Source organism: Microtus pennsylvanicus, chromosome 5 (assembly GCF_037038515.1).
Source record: "Microtus pennsylvanicus isolate mMicPen1 chromosome 5, mMicPen1.hap1, whole genome shotgun sequence".
Lineage (NCBI taxonomy): Eukaryota > Metazoa > Chordata > Mammalia > Rodentia > Cricetidae > Microtus > Microtus pennsylvanicus.
In genome coordinates, this window is record NC_134583.1 from 68,066,639 (window position 1) to 68,091,107 (window position 24,469).

At 45.8% G+C, this 24,469-nt stretch overlaps 1 protein-coding gene and 1 long non-coding RNA gene across 7 annotated transcripts in view; both read right to left on the minus strand.

Annotated features, from left to right (window-relative positions):
• Tmem219 (transmembrane protein 219) overlaps positions 1-3,496 on the minus strand; it is a 10,348-nt gene extending 6,852 nt beyond the window's left edge. Inside the window, exons 1-3 of one of the 6 annotated variants that reach the window (XM_075972284.1) lie at positions 3,439-3,496; positions 2,240-2,441; positions 1,965-2,154 (exon numbers count right to left, since the gene is read on the minus strand). In XM_075972284.1, coding sequence (XP_075828399.1) covers positions 1,965-2,154; positions 2,240-2,404 — 355 coding nt within the window. In that variant the 5' untranslated portion in view covers positions 2,405-2,441; positions 3,439-3,496. The other 5 variants (XM_075972283.1, XM_075972285.1, XM_075972286.1 and 2 more) reach the window with 5 other exon arrangements.
• Positions 3,497-4,050: 554 nt separating this feature from the next.
• LOC142849725 (uncharacterized) lies at positions 4,051-24,218 on the minus strand. Its single transcript, XR_012910614.1, has 3 exons — positions 24,135-24,218; positions 14,483-14,537; positions 4,051-4,134 (listed from the first exon to the last, which is right to left on the minus strand). It is a non-coding gene; the product is annotated as an uncharacterized LOC142849725 (long non-coding RNA).
• Between the last annotated feature and the right edge of the window lie 251 nt (positions 24,219-24,469).

Consider the following 24,469-nt stretch of genomic DNA (forward strand, 5'->3'; position numbering starts at 1 on the left):
TTCATACACTGACAGTTGTATACTCCTGCTGAGTCTGTATTCTTGTTAGACTGTAAACAACTTAAAGGGACAGCTAAGACACTTGAAAAATCACTACCAGAACCACAGCGAACCAGGGCTTCTCAGTGATAGGGCGGGGGAGTGAACACAAGACGTAAGCACTGCCGAGCAGAGCGGTGGTGCACGCCTTTGGCTCAGTGCTCAGGGCAGAGGCCAGCCTGATCTACACAGTGAGTGCAGGCAGAATCACATGGAGAGACCCTGCCTCAAACACAGACACACAAAACAAAGGGCTAGTGAGGACGGAAGAAAATGCAAAGCTCCAGCTATAAGATGGTACAACAGGGTTGGAGAAATGGCTTAGCAATTAAGAGCACTGATGGTTCTAGGGGTCCTGAGTTCCATTCCCAGCAACCATATGATGGCTCACGATCTCGTGGAATAAGATCAGGTGCAACTTCTGGCCTGCAGAGACACATGCAGGCAGACCATTGTACACATAATAAATATATCTTTTAAAAAAAAAAAGATGGTACAACAGTTTGGATGTTCCTCAAAAGATTAACCACAGAACTATCCCATATTCCAGTTGTGTGCCTATATTCTCAATGGTACTAAAATGTATGTCCACACAAAAACTAGTGTTAAGAATAGCATAATTTCAGCTGGGCAGTGGTGGCACACGCCTTTAATCCCAGCACTCGGGAGGCAGAGGCAGGCAGATTCCTGTGAATTCAAAGCCAGCCTGGTCTAGGACAGGCTTCAAAGCTATAGTGAAACCCTATCTAAAAACGACAACAACAAAAAGAATAGCATAATTTCTTTCTTTCTTCCTTGGCTGGCCTGGAATCTGTAGAGATCCTGCCTGTGCACCTCTTTCTCCCCAGCGCTGGGATTAAAAGTATGCAGCACCACGATGAACCTTAAAAATCTCAAGTCACGGGCTGGAGAGATGGCTCAGAGGTTAAGAGCATTGCCTGCTTATCCAAAGGTCCTGAGTTTGATTCCCAGCAACCACATGGTGGCTCACAACCGTCTGTAATGGGGTCTGGTGCCCTCTTCTGACCTGCAGGCATACACACAGACAGAATATTGTAATATTGTATACATAATAAAGAAAAAAAAATCTCAAGTCACAAAGGACTGCATGTCGTAGCAATGTCCAGAATAGGTAGACCACCAGAGACAGCAAGTAGACAGCAAGAGGCCAGAGAACCTGGGGAAAAGAGGGCAAGGACAGCTAAGGCGCAGATCTACTTAGACGACTAAAAAAAGTTCTAGGCCTGCCTGGTCTACAAGAGCTAGTTCCAGCACAGGCTCCAAAGCTACAGAGAAACTCTGTCTTGAAAACCAAAAAAAAAAAAAAAAAAAAAAAGCTATAAAATGGATCTCAGGGTGACTCCCGATTGTGTAAATAGACTAAAAATGACTTACTTTAAATGAGGGGAACACACATCCGCGGTGACTCATACTTCAGTGTTGTCAGACATATATATGTATGTGAGGTGGTTTCAGAACTTGCTATGTAGTCTTAGACGAACTCCCAATGTAACCCTGGCAGTACTGGCATGCTTGAGCCCTCTCTCTCTCTCTCTATATATATATATATATATATATATATACATATATATATATATATATGTATATATATATATATATATACACACACACACACACACACACACACACACATACCTACTGGGGAGGGGTATTTGGTGTTAAACCTAAGGCCTCCTGGGGCATGCTAGGACAGAACTGAAGAAACTTGGAACTGGAACAGCAAAGTCAAAACATAGTGAATGTGGACAATATTCACTGCGAGCGTCTTCTCCTATCGGGTCTGTGTTGCAGCAGGAGTAGCTAAGATGTACAGAGGTGCCCAAGGTCACCAGGCTGGTGAAGCCAGAGGTGGGGCCCAACCCTACCTGTTCTGATGCTGGACCCCCATATTCCCCAGCTCTCACCTTTCAATCCTATCTGACTACCATGGATCTTGGCTTGGAATGTCTGGGTTTTGTTTCTATCTGGACCATCTCCGAAGTTCAAAGTAGTACGTAAGCCGACGACGTGAGGCCCTCGCCACTTCCCTGTGACTGTCCCATTCACGGGGCACAGGCTCAGTTGGCCAAAAGCCCTCAAGAAGGAAACCCAATCCTGTGTGCAAAAGAAGAGTAAGAGAGACGTGAGATTAGCAGCAGGGGCAGGCATATACCAGCAGGGTGAGCACCCGGTTACTTACCTGGGGAATGTCAGGGCTACGTAGGCCAGATGTATGGGTAAGGAGGAAGCCACCGAGGCCCAGACCAGAGAGGCCAAGGAGCAGCAGGATCAAAGTGGCACAGACCAAAGGTGGGTGATGAGCCAGACAGAGATGCAGGTTGTGCCCTGCCTGGCAGCTGCCCATGGGGAGCAGAGGGGTCTGGGCCTCCGCGGAGTGCCTGCTGGAGGACAGTGAGGGAGAACTGGACAAGAGCCTGCAAGTCAGAAGGCCCTCACCCATGTTACTCAAAGGCAAGCTAAAGCTAGAAGACAATGAATTTGCTCAAGGACACACTGGAGGTGGCAGAGCCAGGACCAAAATCCAATTTCTGTACTCAAAAAGTCCACCTCCTTAGAGCGCTTAAGAAATGCTTGCTCAATTTCGTTGCTAAAATAACCAAGGGAGAAGCAGGGGACAGCATTCTGTACTAGCAAAGAGGATGTGAAAAGAATTCTCGCCTGGAAAAGAGGAAGTAGTTGATTTGAGGCCAGGGGTTTGGCAGCCAAACAGTCCAGCCAGAAGCCAGACCGGAAGTGTCTTGGGTCAGAGTTCATACTGTGGAGCTAAGTTAACCAGCTAGGTAGGAATGAACGAATGACTCCGTCTTGCTGCTCTTTAGCGAGGTTAAGATGTGAACTGGGAGTTCTAAGAACACCAACTAACGAGGATTCGATGGGGCAGTAATTTGCTCGGTACTTGGCCGTGCAGGAATTCAACAGACATCCATCGCCTTTCTTTTTATTGGTGTCATACTGATCCTTAAGATCAGAAGCCAGTAGAAGTAATATTGTGGCTTTTAACACAGAAGTAGTAGGGTTAAGGTTTGGAATCCGTCTCCAACTTCCGAGTACCCTATTCCAGGCAAGAAGCGATAGACTGATGAAAATAAACATCTGGAAGGCAGGAGCTCAGCATAAGGAGTGGGGGGGGAGAGCACGGGAGAGTGTGGAAGCTATCGGGAAAGGCCAAGTGTCACAAATGCTCGGCCCCTGAGCGGCCCCACGTCCCGGAACTTCTGCAAGGGGGAAGGTAGGAGGAAGGAGGACAAAGTCTGAGGGGCAGCAGCGGCTGGTGCATCTCGACCTCCCGTCCTCCCCAAAGCCCCCTCCAGAAGGATCTCGACACCCGCATCCCTTCCCGATCCAGTGGCTTCAGAACGGACCGCCACTAGGTCTCACCGCTTGCAGCCGGGCGGAGGCCGGCGCCCCGTGACGTCACGGGCGGCGCGGCAGAGGGGTGGGGCCCATGTAGGCGTGCTCCCGCTCCGGCCCCTCCCCAACCCGCCCGGATGCGCTTGCGCGGTGGCCACGCGGGCCTTTGCGGGCTTCTACCCGGTCTGCGTCAGGCTAAACCAAGAGGAAATTCACTCTAGGGACCAAGTAAAGGAAATAACTCGCCGGGAGGTGAGGAAACCAGAAACAGGCGAGGGAGGCCGTACTAGCTGTCATGGGCCCCTCAGGTTTCCCTCCCGGGAGTGCGCAGTAGGGTTTCGGTGGAACCTCACCAAAGTCACTTTTCTGTTGCTTGTCCGCGACCTGTTAGCACAGCCCGGCCACGCCCAGGTTTCCGGGTCCTCTGGGTAGGATTAGGGGGCTCCACTCCTCCGCCCTGAGAGCGGCCTGTAGGTTCTGCTCTTCTTTGCCCTCTCAGATAGTTAAGGTCTACACCTTGGCTTGGTCCTTGGCTCTTACCTCCTAAATGCACAGGACCCTAAAGCTACAAGTCTGCTCAACAGGAGGCGTCATCTCACCCTGTAGGCCGTTTAGAGGGGAAGATCTGCTTACCTGAAACAGCATAAGACGGCAGGTTCAAATCCTCACTCCGCCCCGGTGTGACGCTGCAGTCCTGTAACCCCAGCAATTATAAGGTGGAGGCTGGAGGATCAGGAGCTAAAGGTCAGTCGAGTTCAGCCTAGGATAACCCCCAAAACCAAACCCAAACAACAAAAGAATAACTCTGCAGAAACCTTAATAACTATGTTTTCCTGGGGTTATGATTGTTTCTTTTAAAGGAAACCATTTGTTTTTTGAGACAGGATCTCACTGTGTAGGTGACTTGGAACTCAGTTATGTTTACCAGAGTGGTCTTGAACTCAGAGATCCACCCGCCTCAGCCTTCTGTGTGCTGGGATTAAAGGTGGGGAACATGGCCCTCTAAAGGAGAACGTTTGTAGCGCCAGGTTTGGTTCAGAACAGTTCTCAAAAGATGTAGTAGTACAGGTGGGCATTAGATATACAAGGAAACATTCACGCTCAGTACACATCAGAGAAAAGTGAATTAAAACCACATTGAAATCCTATCCTACCTCAATCAAAACTTTATTTTATTTATTTATTTATTTTTTTGAGACAGGGTTTTTTTTTTGTTTTTTTGTTGTTGTTGTTTTGTTTTTTTTGTGGTTTTTCGAGACAGGGTTTCTCTGTGGTTTTGGAGCCTGTCCTGGAACTAGCTCTTGTAGACCAGGCTGGTCTCAAACTCACAGAGATCCGCCTGCCTCTGCCTCCCAAGTGCTGGGATTAAAGGCATGCGCCACCACTGCCCGGCTCAATCAAAACTTTAAAGAAATGCTGGTGAGGATGTAGACAAAAAAAGAACCCTTATGTACGGATACTGGGAATGTAAGCTAGTCTAAATACTATGGATGTCAATATATAGGTTCTACAAAAAGTATAAATAAATGTAACATGGCCTGGCTATATCAGTCCTGAGTATCAAAATACTACAGGTAAACATAGAAGAAATATTCACACATTAGTCTTCATTTATTACAGCACTATTCACAACCTAGAGGTTCATCTGTAGTGATATTTCATTTGTATTTTAATTAATAAAGTTTGCCTGAAGACCAGAATGCAAAACAGCCACATAAATCAGCCATACGGGCCAGGTGGTGGTGGCTCACACCTTTAATCCCAGCAGCCACACAAATTAGCCATAGAGGTCGGCTGCAGTGGTGCATGCCTTTAATCCCAGCCCTGGAGGTGAATACAAGGCTGGAGGAGCCAGGAACTCGCTCTTTTTCAATCTGAAGATTTCATAGAGGCAAGAGCTCTCTAGTGGCTTGGCTGCTTTGCTTTTCTGTTTTTCAGGCTGGACCCCAATGTCTGTCTCTGGGTTTTTATTATTTGAGCTACATTCATGGACAGAGAAATGTATAAAACAATGTATATATACACAGTGGGATTTTTTTTTCAGCCATAAAGTCCAGTAATTCCAGTTGGATGTTTTGGAACAAATCTTGAATCCCAACACTTGGGAAGCAGAGGCAGGCAGATCTATGAGCTCAGAACGAGTCTAGCCTCAGCATAAAGTCAGCCACACTGAACCTGAAAGTTCACACTGAGAGTGGGAAGTCCACTTGAACGCATTGACACAGGAGACCACTTCCTAAATAGAACCCCAAGAGCACAGACACTGAAACAACTAATAAATGGGACCTCCTGAAACTGAAAAGCTTCTGTAAAGCAAAGGACATGGTCAACAAGACAAAACAACAGCCTACAGAATGGGAAAAGATCTTCACTAACCCCACATCAGATAGAGGTCTGATCTCCAAAATATACAAAGAACTCAAGAAATTGGACACCAAAAGATCACATAATCCAATAAATAAAAATGGAGTACAGACCTAAACAGAGAACTCTCAACAGAGGAATCTAAAATGGCTGAAAGACACTTAAGGAAATGTTCAACATCCTTAGTCATCAGAGAAATGCAAATCAAAACAACTCTGAGATTCCATCTTACACCTGTAAGAATGGCCAAAACATCAAAAACACTGATGACAACTTATGATAGAGAGGTTGTGGGGAAAAGGGAACACTTCTGCATTGTTGGTGGGAATGCAAGCTGATACAACCCCTTGGGATGTCAGTGTGGCAATTTCTCAGAAAATTAGGAAACAGCCTTCCTCAAGACCCAGTAATACCACTTTTGAGTATATATCCAAAGGATGCTCAATCGTGCCACAAGGACATGTGCTCTGTTCATGGCAGCTTTGTTTGTCATAGCCAGAACCTAGAAACAACCTAAATGCCCCTCGACCGAAGAATGGATTAGGAAAATGTGGTACATTTACACAATGGAGTACTACACAGCAGAAAAAAATAACGACATCTTGAATTTTACAGGAAAATGGATGGAGCTAGAAAACATAATTTTGAGTGAGGTAACCGAGACCCAGAAAGACAAATTATCACATGTGCTCACTCATAGGTGTTTCTTAAACATAAAGCAGAGAAAACTAGCCTACAAATCACAATCCCAGAGAATCTAGACAACAATGAGGACACTAAGAGAGACCTACATAGATCTAATCTACATGGGAAGTAAAAAGTAGAAAAAGACAAGATCTCCTGTGTAAATTGGGAGCATGGGGACCTTGGGAGAGGGTAGAAGGGGGGAGGGGAGAGGCAGAGAGGGGAGCAGAGAAAAATGTAGAGTTCAATAAAAATCAATAGTAAAAAAGAAGAAAAAACAGAAACAAACAAAAACAAGTCTAGAACACAGTAAGTGCCAAGCCAGTCAGAGCTCCACAATGAGACTATCTTAAAAAAAAAAAAGTACGGGAGAGATAGTTTAGCAACTAAGAGCACTTGCTGCTCTTGCAGAGGATCCAAGTCCAGTTTGTAGCACCCACATTCCAGCTCACAACCAGTAGTAATTCCAATACAAGGGGCTCTGATGTCTTCTCTGACCTCCACAGGCAACAGGCACACATGTGGTACACATACCCAGACAGGCAAAACATTAATACACAAAAAATAAGTAAACCTTTAGAACATTGCCGTCCCTTGGTAGCACATCCCTCTAATCCCAGCACTCGGGAAACAGAGGCAGGAAGATCAAGAGTTCAAGACCAACCTCATAACTAATTTGAAGTCAGTCCAAGCTACACAAAGTCATGTCTTAAAAGCCCATCAAAAAATAAATAAATTAAAAATTGCTACTGAAGCCGGGCGGTGGTGGCGTACGCCTTTAATCCCAGCACTCGGGAGGCAGAGGCAGGTGGATCTCTGTGAGTTCGAGACCAGCCTGGTCTACAAGAGCTAGTGCCAGGACAGGCTCCAAAGCTACAGAGAAACCCTGTCTCGAAAAACTAAAAAAAAAAAAAAAAAAAAAAAAAAAGAAGAAGAAAAAAAAAAAAGAAATTGCTACTAAGGTGACTCAGCAGTTAAAAGTACAAGCTTGATGACCAGAGTGCTGTCCCCAGAACCCATGCTGGAAGGAGAGCACAGACTTGTGAGAATTGTCCTCCGACCTCCAGAGCACACATGCACCTGCACATGCGTGTGCGTGCACGCACACACATACACACACACTCTAAAGATTTAAGAAAGAAAATAACAAAGTTGTGATATTTGCAGGAAAACAAGTACAACTAGTAATAACCATATTTAGTGGATTAAGTCAGCCTTAGAAAGATAAATATGTGTCTTCTATTTGAGGCTCTAGGATTTTATATAGATACAACAAATCAAGAAAGAGAGTGTGTCTATGCACCCATATAAAACACACACAAAAATAGAAGTAGAACTGACTCACCCAAAATAGTGTAATCCAGAGGGCGAGAGTAAGAGGGGGAGGGGAGGGAAGCTTGGAGGGAAACCATAGGTTTATTTATTCACACATACTAAGGTATATTTAGTTTCAAATTTTCAAAAGAATTTTTAATTGAAAGATAATACTTTCCTGTTGCCGAAATACATTTTGCCCTAGTAAAAATATAACCTGCCAAAAATGGAACCTCCCATAGTTAGGGCTGGGGCAGGGTTTTGCTCCTATCTTTCAAGGAGAATAAAAGCATCCAACCAAGGAATCCAGAGACCACTGGACAAGTGAAACATCAGAAGTGAAACACTGGACCGGTCAACAAGAGAAAATGTCCCAAGAAAAAGAGTAAATTGGCCAACTGCTATTGCCCACCTCCAGCTGACCGTCTTGAGATCCTGGCTCAGAGCCCAGACTGGTGCTAGCACCCTTGCCACCCTTTTGCCTGAGTGGCTGTTCCTTCCCACCTGACAGCCCCCCAATGATCCCGCTAAAGGAGATGCACAGGAAAATAGCATGAGACTCCACCTGTGTGAGGTGAATAAGACAGTAGCATATTCTAGCAAAGTGAAATGTACCAAACTATGAAATGCAGAAGACAATACGTGATGATTCCACCTATCTGAGATCCACAATACGACAGCCTGTGATTCTCTGGGCACGAACTGCGTAAGATGATAGCGTATGGTTCCACCTATGTGAGATGCACAAGGCAATAGTAAATAATTGCAACAGAAGGAGATGCACAAGAACACAGCAGATGATTCCACCTCTATGAGATGCAGAGACAATAGAAATGATTTCACCTGTAAGCAATAAAAAATAGCAGATGATTGGCCGGGCAGTGGTGGCGCACGCCTTGAATCCCAGCACTCGGGAGGCAGAGCCAGGCAGATCTCTGTGAGTCCGTGGCCAGTCTGGTCTACAGAGTGAGTTCCAGTGCAGGCTCCAAAACTACACAGAGAAACCCTGTCTTGAAAAAAAAAAGAAAAGAAAGAAACAAAGAAAAGGAAAGAAAGAAAATAGATGATTCCAGTGACGTAAGCTGCACAAAACAATAGCGAATGATTCCTCCTATATGAGACACATCAGATAAGTGATCCAACCTCTATGAGATGCACTAGATGATAGCATATGAGTCCACCATTATGAGAGGCAAAAGCCAGTAGACAACTGCACATATGTACAACATGTGCACAGTACAATAGCATATTAACTCACTGTGTGAGATGCACAGCAGCTCAGAGATGGAAAGTCATAGCTCCCAGGAACTGGAGAGAGCAGAAGATAGGGAGTTGTTGCTTAATAGATTCAAAGTTATGTGTTTGCTGGGCAAAGGCAGGTGAATTTCCGTTTTGATGGCCGGTCTGGTCTACAAAGCAAGTTCCAGGCCAGTCAAGGCCTTATCACAAAGATAAAAATAGAAGTTTTAGTTTTGCGCAGTGAAACATCTTGGCCATGGGGGGTGGTGGTAACTGTCTATAATCATCAGCAAGCGAATACCCTTAAAACTACCGGATGGCACACTTTTTTTTTTTTTTTTGGTTTTTCGAGACAGGGTTTCTCTGTGGTTTTGGAGCCTGTCCTGGAACTAGCTCTTGTAGACCAGGCTGGTCGGATGGCACACTTAAAATGGTGAAAAGACACACACTAGGTGAGCTGGTGTGTGCTTTTAGTCTCGGCACTCTGGAGGTTGAGGCAGGAGGATTGCACAAGTTCAGAGTCAAACCTGAGCTACATAGCAAGATCCTGTCCCAAAGGGGGAAGGAGGACTGGCAAGAGAGACGGCTCAGTGGTTTAAGTGCATGTACTGCTCTTCCTGAGGACCTGAGTGTGACTCCCAGAACCCACATCGGGCACCTCACAGCTACCTGTAATTTAACTTCGGTTACAAGGATCTGACACCTCTGTGGCCCCTCACCTGCAAAAACCACACACTGAGACACATATACATACACCTAATTAAAAGCAATTCAAAATATGTGACAGCAATAATTTTTATGTATATTTTATTACAATTAAAATTAATAGGGGCTGGAGAGATGGCTCAGAGGTTAAGAGCATTGCCTGCTCTTCCAGAGGTCCTGAGTTCAATTCCCGGCAACCACATGGTGACTCACAACCATCTGTAATGGGGTCTGGTACCCTCTTCTGGCCTGCAGGCATACACACAGACAAAATATTGTATACATAATAAATAAATAAATATTTAAAAAAATAATTGGGCTGGGGGGCTAGAGAGAGGTTAAGAGCACTGGCTGTTCTTCTAGAGGTCCTGAGTACAATTCCCAGCAACCCCATGGTGGCTGTAATGAAATCTGGTACCCTCTTCTGGCCCACAGACATACATGCAGGCAGAACATTGTATATATAATAAATAAATCTTAAAAAACAAATAGGGCTGGAGAGATGGCTCAACCATCAAGAGGACTTGTTGCTCCTGCAGTTCCAGGCCAGCCAAAGCTACATAATGAGTCTCTGGTCTCAAAAGGAAGGTGGGTAGCTAGATAGATGGCTCCGTGATTAAGAGCATTTGCTGCTCTTGCAGAGAATCTAGACTTGGTTCCTACACAATGGCTCAAAACTTTTCTAACTCAAGTTCCGGGGGAGCTGAAACCCTTTTCTGGCCTCCGTAGTTACCAGGCATGCACGTGGTACACATACATGCATGCAGACAAAACACCCATAGGTATAAAATAAAAACAAATCTGAAAAAAACTTAAAGAAGTTATTGAAAAATCTGCATTCAGCTGGGTGGTGGTGGCGCATGCCTTTAATCCCAGCACTCAGGAGACAGAGGATCTCTGTGAGTTCGAGGCCAACCTGGTCTACAAGAGCTAGTTCCAGGACAGGCTCCAAAGCTACAGAGAAACGCTGTCTTGAAAAGCAAGCAAGCAAACAAACAATACCAAAAAGGAAGGAAGGAAGCAAGCAAGCAAGCAAGCAAGCAAGCAGACATATTTCAGGGATGCCTGCTGTGTAGCATGCTAATGCTTGGGACCTCAAGACAGAACGTGATAGCTGGATTTCTTTCTCTCTCTCTCTCTCTCTTTTTTTTTTTTTTTTTTTGGTTTTTCGAGACAGGGTTTCTCTGTGGTTTTGGAGCCTGTCCTGGAACTAGCTCTTGTAGACCAGGCTGGTCTTGAACTCACAGAGATCCGCCTGCCTCTGCCTCCCAAGTGCTGGAATTAAACGCGTACGCCACCACTGCCCGGCTTCTTTCTCTTTTTTTATATTTATTTATTTATTATGTATACAATATTCTTTCTGCATGTGTGCCTGAAGGCCAGAAGAGGGCACCAGACCTCATTACAGATGGTCGTGAGCCACCATGTGGTTGCTGGGAATTGAACTCATGACCTTTGGAAGAGCAGGCAGTGCTCTTAACCACTGAGCCATCTCTCCTGCCCCCATAGCTGGATTTCTGACGTCAGGGCTTTTCTTCTTGTCAACACTTAATGCCGAGCAAAGGGTAAAGGGCAGGGTGGGAACTTTCCCCAGCTCTGTCAAGAAAACACAGCAAGCTCTAAGAATCATACATCAGAGTTCCGGAAGCCTGCAGACTTCCTGATGCAGGAGAAAGAAACAGAAAGGTGAAGGCTGGCGGGTTTTCCAGCTAACCTTGCCCAGCCCCTCCCCTGAGGCACTGCCACTTTTTTTTTTTAGATTTATTTATTTATTATGTATACAGTGTTCTGTCTGCATGTATACCTGCAGGCCAGAAGAGGGCACCATATCTCATTACAGATGGTTTTGAGCCACCATGTGGTTGCTGGGAATTGAACTCAAGACCTCTGGAAGAGCAGTCAGTGCTCTCAACCGCTGAGCCATCTCTCCAGCCCTTAACGTTTTAACTTACGTGTATGTATGTGTGTTTTACATGAGTGTAGATGCCCATGATGCACAGAGATGTCCAGTCTCCATAGAGACGGAGCTACAGGTGGTTGTGAGGTTGTGAGCCATCAGCGCAGGTGCTGGCAACTGACCCTGGTTTCTGTCCGAGAGCAGTATTTGCTCTAAACTGCTGAGCCACCATTCCAGTCTCACAGCCTCCCTTACATTAAAGTATTTTATTTGTGATCCTCAGGTTGGGCGTGCATGTGAAAGCCAGAAGTTGATCTCTCTTCCCACTGTGTGGGCCACTGGGGTCAGATTGAAGTCATCAGTCTCGACAGCAGGTGTCTTTACCCACTGACCCATCTCATAGTCCCTTGTTGTGTTTCTTGGTTTGCTTTTCCAGTCAAGGTCTCACTGTGTAGCTCTGGTTGGCTTGGAACTTGCTATAAAGACCAGGCTGGTTTCACATTCACAGAGATCTGCCAACCTCTGCCTCCAGAGTGCCTATAATGTTTTCTGTCATTGAGACAGGATCTCATGCAGTCCATGCCTGCCTTTAGCTCACTACATAGCTGAAGGTGACCTTAAATTCCTGATCCTCCAGCCTCTTCCTCCCAGGTGCTGGCATTACAGCCAGCTGCCACCTTACCTGGCTGACTGCCTCTGACTGCCTTGTCTTTTCAGGGAAGGAGAACAGCTAGAGATGGCCCGGAATAGATGAGACCCTTTCTCTAAATAAATAAATAAATAAATATAAAAGTTATAAAAAGAACCAAATATGGGCTTGTTGGCATACAGCCCTCACCTCCCCCGCCACACACACATGGAAGGAGGGAGAGTTGGGGATAGAGTATATATACAAAAAAAGAAATTCTCAGCAAAATACTAAGAGACAAAGCAGCATAATAAATAGGTTATAAACTGTGGCATGGCACAAGCCTTTAATCCCAGTAATAGGAAGGCAGAGCCAGAATGATCTGCATGAGTTCAAGGCCAGCCTGGTCTACATTGTGAGTTCTAGACCATCATGGCTACATCATGAGACCCTGTCTCAAAAATAGCAACAACAGCAACAAAAATCAACCCATGCAATACAGCAGATTACTAGAATGAAGGGGAAGAAACAATCATTTTAGTTAGTGAAAAGGAGTCTTTGATGGGTGTGGATGTGGCACCACCAACCTGTAACCCCAGCCTGCATTCAGGAGCTGTGGGTAGGAGGGCCATATGTTCAAGGCCAGCTTTAGCTACAGATTTGATTTTGAGGTCTACCAAGTGTCTCAGAAAATCAACCAACCAAACAAACAAACAAAAAATAAAAGAAAACTTGTAGTAGTCGTCGCTGTAGTGGTGGAGGTCAAGCCTGGTGGTGCATGCTGTAATCCCAGCTCAGGCAGAGGCAGAAAAATCGCCACAAATTCAAGACCAGCCTGGGCTACATAGCAAGTTCCAGGCCAGGCAGAGCTATGTGACAAGATTGTTAAAATTAGTGAGGGACTGGAGAGATGGCTCAGAGGACCTGGGTGTGGTTTCCAGCACCTACATGATGACTCCTACCATCTGTAATTCCAGCTCCAGGGAATCTAACATCCTCTTCTGACTTCCATGAGCACCAAGCATGCACATAGTATACATACCAAGCAGGCAAAACATGCAAAACATTTTTTAAAAAATAATAAAAATTGGTAAAGGAAAAGAAAGGTCTTTGATAAGGAGCTGGAGAGACAGCTCGGAGGTTAAGGGCATGGACTGCTATTCTAGAAAACCCCAGGTTCAGTTCCCAGCACCCACAGGGTGGCTCACAACATCTTTGTCTCTAGTTCTAGGGGACCCAGTGCCCTCTTCTGGTGTCTAAGGGCACTGCATGTATGTGATACACAGACATACATACCTGCAGGCAAAACGCTCATACACATACAAAATAAAATGAAGGGGGGAGCCCTTTCATGATAAAATGCTCAATAACCTAGAGAACTTTCTCGGAGAAATGAAGGCCACTAAGGAGACACTCGGAGCCATACGCCCAGTGGTGAAAGGATTCCTACTTTGTCCTGTGTGATCAAACCCAGCAAGTGAAATAGGAAGCAAAGCCTTTACCACGTGGACACCAGCGGATTTTTCCAGTGAAAAGCCGTCCCTATGCTAAAGATTCTGTGTGGCTGATTAACGGAATTAGAATTTTGTGATTGTGGAGAGTTGGAGGGTGGCAGATCCACATGCAAATTCTCTTGGGCTGCCTTTAGTCCCCTTAACAGTCAACAGCTGCCCGCCTCCGTGTCTGGCCGTACAGCCTTCTGCCTGTCATGTAAACCTTTGGGATGTATTATTACCTTAAGAGACCACCAGCTCCCACCAACCCCGAAAGCTCAGGTAACATCTGAAGCCTGTAACAGAGATTTTTTTTTCCCATTTTTCTCTAACCCGCCTACCTCCTGTTCCCACACAGGGATTTGAAAAGCGCCCTGAGGCCTGTGAGATGCTCAGCAGGTGAAGGTGTTTACTGCCAGCCCATGAAGCCTAGAAGTGCTGCCCCACCCACAGGGCGGGAGAAGGAGTCTCACAAGTTCTCTCTGACCCCGCGTGCTCGTGTACTCACGTGCACTGAATAAATGTAGTGCCTCGACTCTTGCCTTTTTCTTGTTCTGTAACTATAAATCTCTAGAGAACTATTACTATATGAAACATGGCATGGAGGCAACCCAGCTCAGAATTTCTGGGCCATAGTTGCTTACAGTTGTCTCCAGAATGAACTGTCTCATTGTCTTTGATGGGAGAGCTATATTTTTGGGGTTGACACTGGAGCCAAACTCTGCAGACATAGAGACTGTACAGTACCTTCTGCGATGCTTCACACTCCTTGGCATCAGAGACTCCATACTGGAAATAAGTCCTATAAAGGCAAAGAATATCAAGGCCTTTAATCTTGAGGCTCAGGAAATCCAATTTAGTAGAAACTTGTGTGTGGAATTATGAGGGGGGTTGGGGCGTGGGGAGCGCTGCCAAGTGTGCAGACCTGAGAGCAGCAGGGATCTGCGCTGAAGAACATGGTACAGATGCAGAGAAGAGAAAACTCTCTGCTCAGACCCCGCTTCGCTTCAGTGAGGCACCGGGGAATGGGAGGCATTTCCCCACGGATTGTGGCCAAATCCTGAACTGTTGCTCATCGATTATTGGCCTTCGTTAGCTGATGCTGGGGGAAATACACCAACCTAGAAATCAGAATAGCTCAGCTGACTTGTATCAGACAGGCTAGACATTAGTTATGAATTCAAATGTATGCCGTCACCACACTATTAGAAATCTCGAGACACAACCTTAGGTTGCCATGTCAGAACCTCAGCTGCTTCCACAGTGCTCTTTGTCTGGAGAACTCTATTTGGAGTAAGGGCAAACCTTAAAGGTTTAAGTAAATAACAGTGCTGGGTAGAAGTGGGAGGAGAAAGGAGAGGAAGTGGCTCAGTTTAAAACAAGCAAAGGCTGAATATCCACTGCTCAACCAAAAAATAGACAGACAGCCAACGCTTTTCAACATCGTCAGTCGTTTTGGAGATGCAGAGCAAGAGCGCGGTTTCGAGGCCGGCGATTTTAGGTGGGCACCATTTTAATCCCAGCACTTGGGAAGCAGAGGCAGGTGGTTCTCTGTGCACTTGAGGTTAGCCTGGCCTACAAGCAGAGAGCCTGTCAGAAATAAACAAACGGTTAGGGCTGGGGACATGGCCTAGTGGATAAAATGCTTGTGAAAGCACAGGGGCCTGTGCTCAACCTCCGAGACCCACACACAGCCAGGAGGGACGGCCCATCCTGCAATCCCAGTCTCCCATGGCAAGACGAGACAGACACGAATCTTTGCAAACTCACGGTCCAGCTAGCCTGGTACCTGCCACAGTGAACAAAGACCCCGAAGGCATGGACTGACTTCCAGGGTTGACTGTGGCATCTACAGGTATGTCCGGATGTGGCTGCACATATACATACATATCACACCCACACACACAATAATTTTTGTATGGTGTCTGGTTTATTGCTGGTTATTAGAGTTTTGTTGTTGTTTGTGTTTTAGTTAGGGTTTCATTCTGTAGAACAGGCAAGCCTGAACTCACTATGGAATACTTTTTACAGGCAGGTAGGTGTTGATAAGTTGGCGGAGAATTGAGAGCCCTTGCCCACAGTTGCGCGAGCTATGGAAAACAGATCGCCAGGTCCTTGATAACTTAACCACAGCATTATTTGATGATCCAGCAACTCCACTGCTGGGCACACAACATCAAATTTGGAAAGAGGTGTTCAAAGAAAAGAGCTTGTGCACTGGCCCAGGAGGCTGACCCTGTAACAGTGAAAAGGAGAACGAACCCTGTGCCCCAGTGATGAGTGAACAAACAAGATGTGTGATATCATCCAGCACTGTGTCCTTCAGCCTTAAGAAAGGAAATGCGGGGTCTGGGGAGTTGGGGAGTTGAGAGCACTGGCTGCTCTTCCAGAAGACCAGGGGTTCAGTTCCCAGCACTGATATGGGTGTGTGTGTGGGGGGGGGGTAAAATCTACTGCAACTCCAGCTGCAGGAGATGAGATTTCTTATGAAGGCACCTTTTCCCACCCACACTCATGTGATGTAAGTTCACACAAATGCACACATATATACATAAAAATAAGGAGCTGGAGATACGGCTCAGAAGTTAAGAGCACTGAGCCGGGAGGTAGTGGCGCACGCCTTTAATCCCAGCACTCAGGAGGCAGAGGCAGGCGGATCTCTGTGAGTTCGAGACCAGCCTGGTCTACAGAGCTAGTTCCAGGACAGGCTCCAAAGCCACAGAGAAACCCTGTCTCGAAAAACCAAAAAATAAAAAATTAAAATAAATAAATAAAATAAAAATAAAGGAGGCTGGGTGGCGCGCTGGAGCCTGTAGAGGCTTTGTGGATGAGATTTTAAGTGAGATACGCCAGGCACAAGAAACCGAACACTCTGCTCCCACTTATTGCAGACGCCCAAAGGAGTTCAACTCCTAGACTCCGAAAGTAGCATGAATAGTGGTTGCCTAGGGCTGGGAGGAGGGGAAAAGCTCAATTTGCTTCAAATTGAGAAGATGAAATAAGTACTGGGGATGGATGGAGGGGTGGCTGCCTCTGGGCTATACATTCAAAAATAGCTAAAATAGCAAATTTTATTCTGTGTGTGTTTTGCCAAATAGAAAGTGGAAACAAGGAAAAAGAGTAGGAACCGTGTCCACCGCAGGCATCTCTACCCCACCCCGTCTCCCAAGCCGGAACCCTCAGTCAACCTTGACTGCGCCCCCTACCGCTCTCCCACGCACCACGTCTGTCATCAGAGTGGATCTGGAGCCGCCCCCACCCCTTGCAGCTGGCACCACTTATTCCAGGCTCTCACTATCTCCTGCTGCAGCTGTGCCTCACCCTCCTCTCTGCCTCGAGCCCCCCACCCCCACCCCATTCCACCTCGTTCCCGCCATTCTTCTTCACCTCCTTCCGCGTCCTTTCCCTAAAAGAACAATGTCAAGGCTAGGCTGCTTTTGCTAAGGACCCTCTGCAGAGCCCTTCTCCCGAGGCTGATCCCTTCTGCACGCTAGGGCACTTTCCCCCCTCGTCTGTGTCTCCAGGCGGCTTTTGCTCTTTTTTCACCTTCATCCGTTTACAAGTATTTACGGAGCAACTCTAGCTGGCTAGATGCTGGGATTACCATGAGAAATGAGTTAGCCTCTGTTTATCTGAGAAAGAGGATTAACGAGATTTTTGAAATGTGTATGAGGGAAATGAGTATGAGGTTTGCAGACCTTTAGAGTCAGGGCGCCTTAAATAGCGAAGCCAAGGATGGTTTCCCTGTGCGGTCTGAGGTGATTCCTATGCCCAGGAATATACTCAGGCACTCAGGTCTGTGAGGCCAAGATTCAGAAAGAAGGAACAGCAGAGGCGAGAGTGGTTTCCTGGGCAGGTGCCTGGGGCTCTGCCTGGGGCTGGGGAAGAGGCTAGGTCACAAGTCTGTGGCTGAAGCCTACTAACAAACCATGGGGAGACCATATAAGTGTCCCTGTACCTGCCTGGTGACCGCAGAGTTCAGAAGACGGTGTCTGACTCCCTGGAACTGGAGTTACAGGTGGCTGTGAACCACTATGTGGCTCCTCTGGAAGAGCAGAGCCATCTCTCCAGTTTTTTTGTTTATTGTTTTTTTTGTTTGTTTGTTTGGTTTTTTCGAGGACTAGGTTTCTCTGTAGCTTTGAAGCCTGTCCAGGAGCTAGTTCTTGTAGACCAGGCTGGCCTCGAACTCTTGGGAATCTACCTGTCTCCACCTGCTAAGTGAGCCATAAGCCTGGTTACACCCAGCATTTCCCAAGGGTTTTGGGGATCAGCAAGCATTTGACCTGTTGAGACATCACAGTCCAATTAAAAAGGGGAGGGGGGAAGCTGGAGAGATGGCTCAGCGGTTAAGAGCACTGACTGCTCTTCCAGAGGTCCTGAGTTCAATTCCCAGCAACCACATGATAGCTTACAACCATTTGTATTGAGATCTGGTGCCCTTTTCTGGGCTTCAGGCATATATGCAGGCAGAATACTGTATACACAATAAATGAATACATATTTTTTAAAAAAAAGGTATGCCCAGAGCCAAGCAGTGGTGGTACATGCTTTTACTCCCAGCGCTGGGGAGGCAGAGGCCCGGGGGAATCTCTGTAAGTTCAAGGCCAGCCTGGTCTACAAAGATAGTTCCAGGACAGCCGGTGCTAGAGAAACACCAACTCCAAAAACAAACAAACAAACAAACAAAAAATCTCGGTGTGCACAATTTGGCAAGCTGGGGCAGGATAATTTTGTGTTTGAGGCAAGCTTGGGCTAATAGTAAAATTCTTGTCTTTAAAAAAAAGTTACTCGGGCTGGAGAGATGGCTCAGTGGTTAAGAGCATCGCCTGTTCTTCCAAAGGTCCTGAGTTCAATTCCCAGCAACCACATGGTGGCTCACAACCATCTGTAATGAGGTCTGGTGCCCTCTTCTGGTCTGGAGACATACACACAAACAGAATATTGTATACATAATAAATAAATAAATATTTAAAAAAAAGTTACTCACAGATTCAATGCAATGCCCATCAAAAATCCCAACAAAATTCTTCAAAGACCTCGAAAGAATGGTACTCAACTTCATATGAAAAAGCAAAAAGCCCAAGATAGCCAAAACAATCCTGTACAATAAAAGAACTTCTGGAGGCATCACAATCCCTGACTTCAAACTCTACTACAGGGCTACAGTACTAAAAACAGCCTGGTATTGGCATAAGAACAGACAGGAGGACTGATGGAACTGAATAGAAGACCCAGATATCAATCCATACATCTTCGAACACCTGATTTTTGACAAAGAAGCAAAAAAATATCAAATTGAAAAAAAGCATTTAACAAGTGGTGCTGGCATAACTGGATATCAACATGTAGAAGAATGAAAATAGACCCATATCTATCACCATGCACAAAACTCAAGTCCAAATAGATCAAAGACCTCAACATAAAGCCAGCCACTGAACCTTACAGAAGAGAAAGTGGGAAGTACACTTGAACGCATTGACACATGAGACCACTTCCTAAATAAAGCCCCAGCAGCACTGACACTGAGAAAAACAATTAATAAATGGGACCTCCTGAAACTGAAAAGCTTCTGTAAAGCAAAGGACATGGTCAACAAGACAAAACAACAGCCTACAGAATGGGAAAAGATCTTCACTAACCCCCACATCAGATAGAGGTCTGATCTCCAAAATATACAAAGAACTCAAGAAATTGGACACCAAAAGATCACATAATCCAATAAAAAAAATGGAGTACTGACTTAAACAGAGAACTCTCAACAGAGGAATCTAAAATGGCTGAAAGACACTTAAGGAAATGTTCAACATCCTTAGTCATCAGAGAAATGCAAATCAAAACAACTCTGAGATTCCATCTTACACCTGTAAGAATGGCCAAGATCAAAAACACTGATGACAACTTATGCTGGAGAGGTTGTGGGGAAAAGGGAACACTTCTGCATTGTTGGTGGGAATGCAAGCTGATACAACTCCTTAGGATGTCAGTGTGGCAATTTCTCAGAAAATTAGGAAACAGCCTTCTTCAAGAGCCAGCAATACCACTTTTGAGTATATATCCAAAGGATGCTCAATTGTGCCACAAGGACATGTGCTCAACTATGTTTATAGAAGCTTTGTTTGTCATAGCTAGAACCTTGAAACAACCTAAATGCCCCTTGACCGAAGAATGGATAAGGAAAATGTGGTACATTTATTCAATGGAGTACTACACAGCAGAAAAAAATAACGACAGCTTGAATTTTGCAGGAAAATGGATGGAGGTAGAAAATATCATTTTGACTAAGGTAACCCAGACACAGAAAGACAATTACCACATTATCACATGTACTCACTCATAGGTGGTTTTTAAACATAAAGAAAGCCAGCCTACAAACCACAATCCCAGAGAATTTAGACAACAATGCGGACACTAAGAGAGACTTACATAGATCTAATCTACATGGGAAGTAGAAAGTAGAAAAAGACAAGATCTCCTGAGTAAATTGGGAGCATGGGGAACTGGGGTGTGTGTGAAGGAGAGGCAAGGAGGGGAGCAGAGAAAAATGTAGAGCTCAATAAATATCAAAAAATAAAAGTTACTCTAGAGCCAACTTCGGTGGCTCACATTTATTATCCCAGAATTCAGGAACCAGGGACAAAAAGATTAGACATTCAAGGCCAGTCTCAGCTAACAGTGAGTTTGAGGCTAGCCTGGGCTATATGAAACCTTATATTAAAATAAAAACAAAAACACTCTAGTTGTAATGTGAAAAGTGCGTTACAAGGGACCAAAGTATGAGGGGGAAAAGTAATTAAAGTAATTAAGACCAACTTCCAGAAGACAGAGACGATGCGGTGGGGGAGCCTGGCGTCATCACAGTGGCCTTAGAGACACTGGATGAACCAACATACCTCATGGAGGCAGAACCAGAAGGACGTGCGGCCTCCTTTCCCTCTGCTCAAGCACACCCATGGTCTTAACTATCCCCTGATGCCCACGCTGAGCTCCAGTACCAAAAACATGCACCTTGCAGGAACATGCCTGTTTTCCTAACTCTGTGGAGGCTAGGCCAGCATTCATAGCTCAGATCCCGAGAGCAAGGCTTACGCAAGTGCTGCTGTTTGACACTGTGCTTCTGCTCCCTCTGCCCTGCTGTTCCCCACCTTGCATGACACCACTATCTGCACTCATCCAGTCATAACCTAGGGCTCATCCTTGCTGCTTCTTCCCTCCGCCCTTTAGACGGAATCTGTCTCCAAAACCTGCTGTCTCACAGACATTTCTCAAATCTCTATCCTCTACTTCCCTTACCTGTGGGCCATCCAGTTTTTGTCTGTCTCTCTGTCTGTCTGTCTGTCTGTCTGTCTGTCTATCGATCTGTCTATCTATCGATCTGTCTATCTATCTATCTATCTATCTATCTATCTATCTATCTATCTATCTACTGAAACTAGTCTTGATATATAACCAGGCTAGCCCCCAACTTTTTTTTCTCCTCTTTTTTCTCCTTTTGAAGAGCCAGTCTCTTGTCACCTAGGCTGGTCTTGAACTTGCCACATAGCCAAGAATGGTCTTTTTTTTTTTTTCTTGATTTTCGAGACAGGGTTTCTCCATAGCTTTTGGTTCCTGTCCTGGAACTAGCTCTTCTAGACCAGGATGGCTTCGAACTCACAGAGATCCGCCTGCCTCTGCCTCCCGAGTGCTGGGATTTTTTTTTTTTTTTTTTTTTTTTTTTAAATTTTATTTATTTATTTGTATACAGCGTTTTGTCTGTATGCTTGCTAGCCAGAAGAGGGCACCAGATCTTATTACAGATGGCTGTGAGCCACCATGTGGTTGCTGGGAATTGAACTCAGGACCTCTGGAAGAGCAGTCAGTGCTCTTAACCTCTGAGCCATCTCTCCAGCCCCCCGAGTGCTGGGATTAAAGGTGTGCACTACCACACTGGATACGTTACAGATATATGACTATTTTGATGGGAAAAAACCGAAACTACACCAAGATGAAAGGCCTGGAAATAGTGTTGGTAAGAGCAGAAACAAGTGTTAATGCCACTCTTTTTTTTTTTGGTTTTTCGAGACAGGGTTTCTCTGTGGCTTTGGAGCCTGTCCTGGAACTAGCTCTTGTAGACCAGGCTGGTCTCGAACTCACAGAGATCCGCCTGCCTCTGCTTCCCAAGTGCTGGGATTAAAGGCGTGCGCCACCATCGCCCAGCTGTTAATGCCACTCTTAATGGTGTTGGCGAGGGCAGGACAATCCACTGACAACCTCGACAGTTTAAAATGACTCATGCTTGCCTAAGGACAGACTGAGAATCACTGAAGCTAAATGTAACCTTTGATTCAGCAATTCTCCTCTTAGGGGTTTCTCTTTTCCTTTTTAGCAGAGGATGGGAGCCAAGGCCTGAAAATATAGACAAGCATTCTACCCCCGAGAGGCATCCCCCACCATTAGGAGGGTCTCTGGCAAACCCACTCACGTGTTAGAAGTATGACAAAGATGCTTATTGCAGCTGTGTGTACAACAGACTTGAAAGAGCCTAGCCGATCTCCCAGTGGAGCCTTCTACGGTATATCCACAATATAGCCACAATAGGGCACCATGCAGTGACGCAATAGGGTGAGACACATCTGCATATTCAAATGTGAAATAAACCTGAGACACAACAAGAAGAATCAACACAGCATAAAGAAACCTATACTGTCTGCCAGCATTTGTGTTGAAAAAACGAGATTAAATATAAGTAGATACCTATATATATGTTGAATGTTTTAGAGAAATTCTGATCAGTGGTTGCCTATGGAGAGGATAAAATGGACTATTAGGATAGAAAGTGGGGAAGACCTTCTTTCTTAATATTTTCAACAATTACTAAAATTTTTAAGCAATAAAAGAAGCCAGGTGTGGTAGTACACACCTTTAATCCCAGCAGAGCATTTAACCCAGCAGTTTGAGATCAGCCTGGTTTACACAGTGAATTCCAGGGCTACATAGGGACATCCTGTCTCAGAAACAAACGAACAAAACAACTAAGCAAAGAAGTCAGGCTGGAGATGTCTTGGGTGGGCAAAGCATAGCCTGTACTTCCTTGCACCATCCTGCTATGTGAACCCTGTCTCCACAGAACTTTGTTTACTTCCCTGGGAGGAATGAATCCTCAGCAAAGGGGCTGGAGAGATGCCTGCTCTTCCGAAGGTCCTGAGTTCAATTCCCAGCAACCACATGGTGACTCACAACCATCTGTAATGAGATCTGGTGCCCTCTTCTGGCGTCTAAGCATACATGCAGGCAGAACACTGTATACATAATAAATATTAAAAAACAAAACAGAACCTTCTGCAAAGCCCAGCAAGGGACTCTTTGCAGTATCATCTATAGTCCCCTGGTCTGTTGAATCCCAAAATGGAGACTCATCAATTCCTTAGCAGCTGGCAGGTTGTCATAGACCTTGATCCTCTTCGTGGACATGTGGCCATGGTCCAATGGACTATGTTCAGAGAAACTTGATTAGAAGTGTCATTAAGAGCCATATGGATGGTTGAAGATTTTGCTCAGCAGAAGTGCTTGCCCAGAGTGGGCAGGGCCCTGACTTCAATCCCCTAGCTCTTCAATATATGTAATTTTCTAGGCGTGGCCTGTAATCCCAGCACGTGAGAGGGGAGGTGGGAGCAGGAGGATCAACCTCCTCCTCAGCTATGTGTGAGGCTGGCCCCCATGACGTGCTTTCTCAAACACAGACGCAAACAAGATTGTGTTGGTGGCAGCCTGTGGCCCCTGAGAGTAACTCTGTTCCCAATGGTGGTTCTGAGTAAGCTCTTTCCTTTTCAGCAGGGCCCAGCCTGGTGTTGTGAGCCAGGACCATCCCCAGTCCTAAAGAAACTGGGGTGTTAGGACAGAGCAGAAGAAAGGGGAAGTTTCAGGACTCACCTTCAGAAGAAGGCAAAGTTCAGGGAGGTTTTGGAGAACAGAGTGAAGGATATATCGTCAGGGATGCAGAAAAGTGACTTGGTGAGCAGGAGACGCATCACCTAGCTTGAAGCCTTTCTGTTCCTCCCTGACTCCACAGGCCTAAGCAGCCATCACAGAACTGGGGGTGTTTTTAGTGGTGAGGCACTTGCCTAGCAAAGGCAAGGCCTCGGGTGGGTTCAACTCAGCACCCAAAACAACAAAGAACTGGTGTCCTCGCTCCTGGCTGCAGGGCTGGATGATCCCTATATAGATGTTTAGCCAATACTCTTGGTAGGGGTAGAAATGCTTCTAGCATCCAGACTGGTCTACATATTCGCAGACCAGCAGAGCTCTTAAATACCCGGGACCTGGTACACAAGGTCCCTCTGCTGCTCTCCCCAGGAAAAGCAAGCCCTAAAGAACTCTCCCTACATGCCTGGCCCAAGCCCCAGTTCCCAGGGAGAGGCCCTACCTGAGATAGCTCCATGTCCTCCTCCTCCAGAGGCTGCACAATGCCACCAAGTCTGGAGAGTCTCCCCGATTCCGCTGCGCTCAGGCCAGCTGTATTAAAATGAACTTTGTTCCCTACAGATTTGTGCATGGAGGTGTTATTGTGTTCTTGACTGCAGTTCCCATGGCTACAGGCTCACAGGGAGAAGGGAATGGGTATACCCCAGCGGTTTCTGTAAAATAGGAATCTGACCTCATTTATAGTCAAGCACGCAGCAGGAACTCTTGCAAATGGCCGAGCTGGAAGAGAGTTCAGAGAGTTTGGAATGACAGTCGGAAAGAACACTACAGAATATA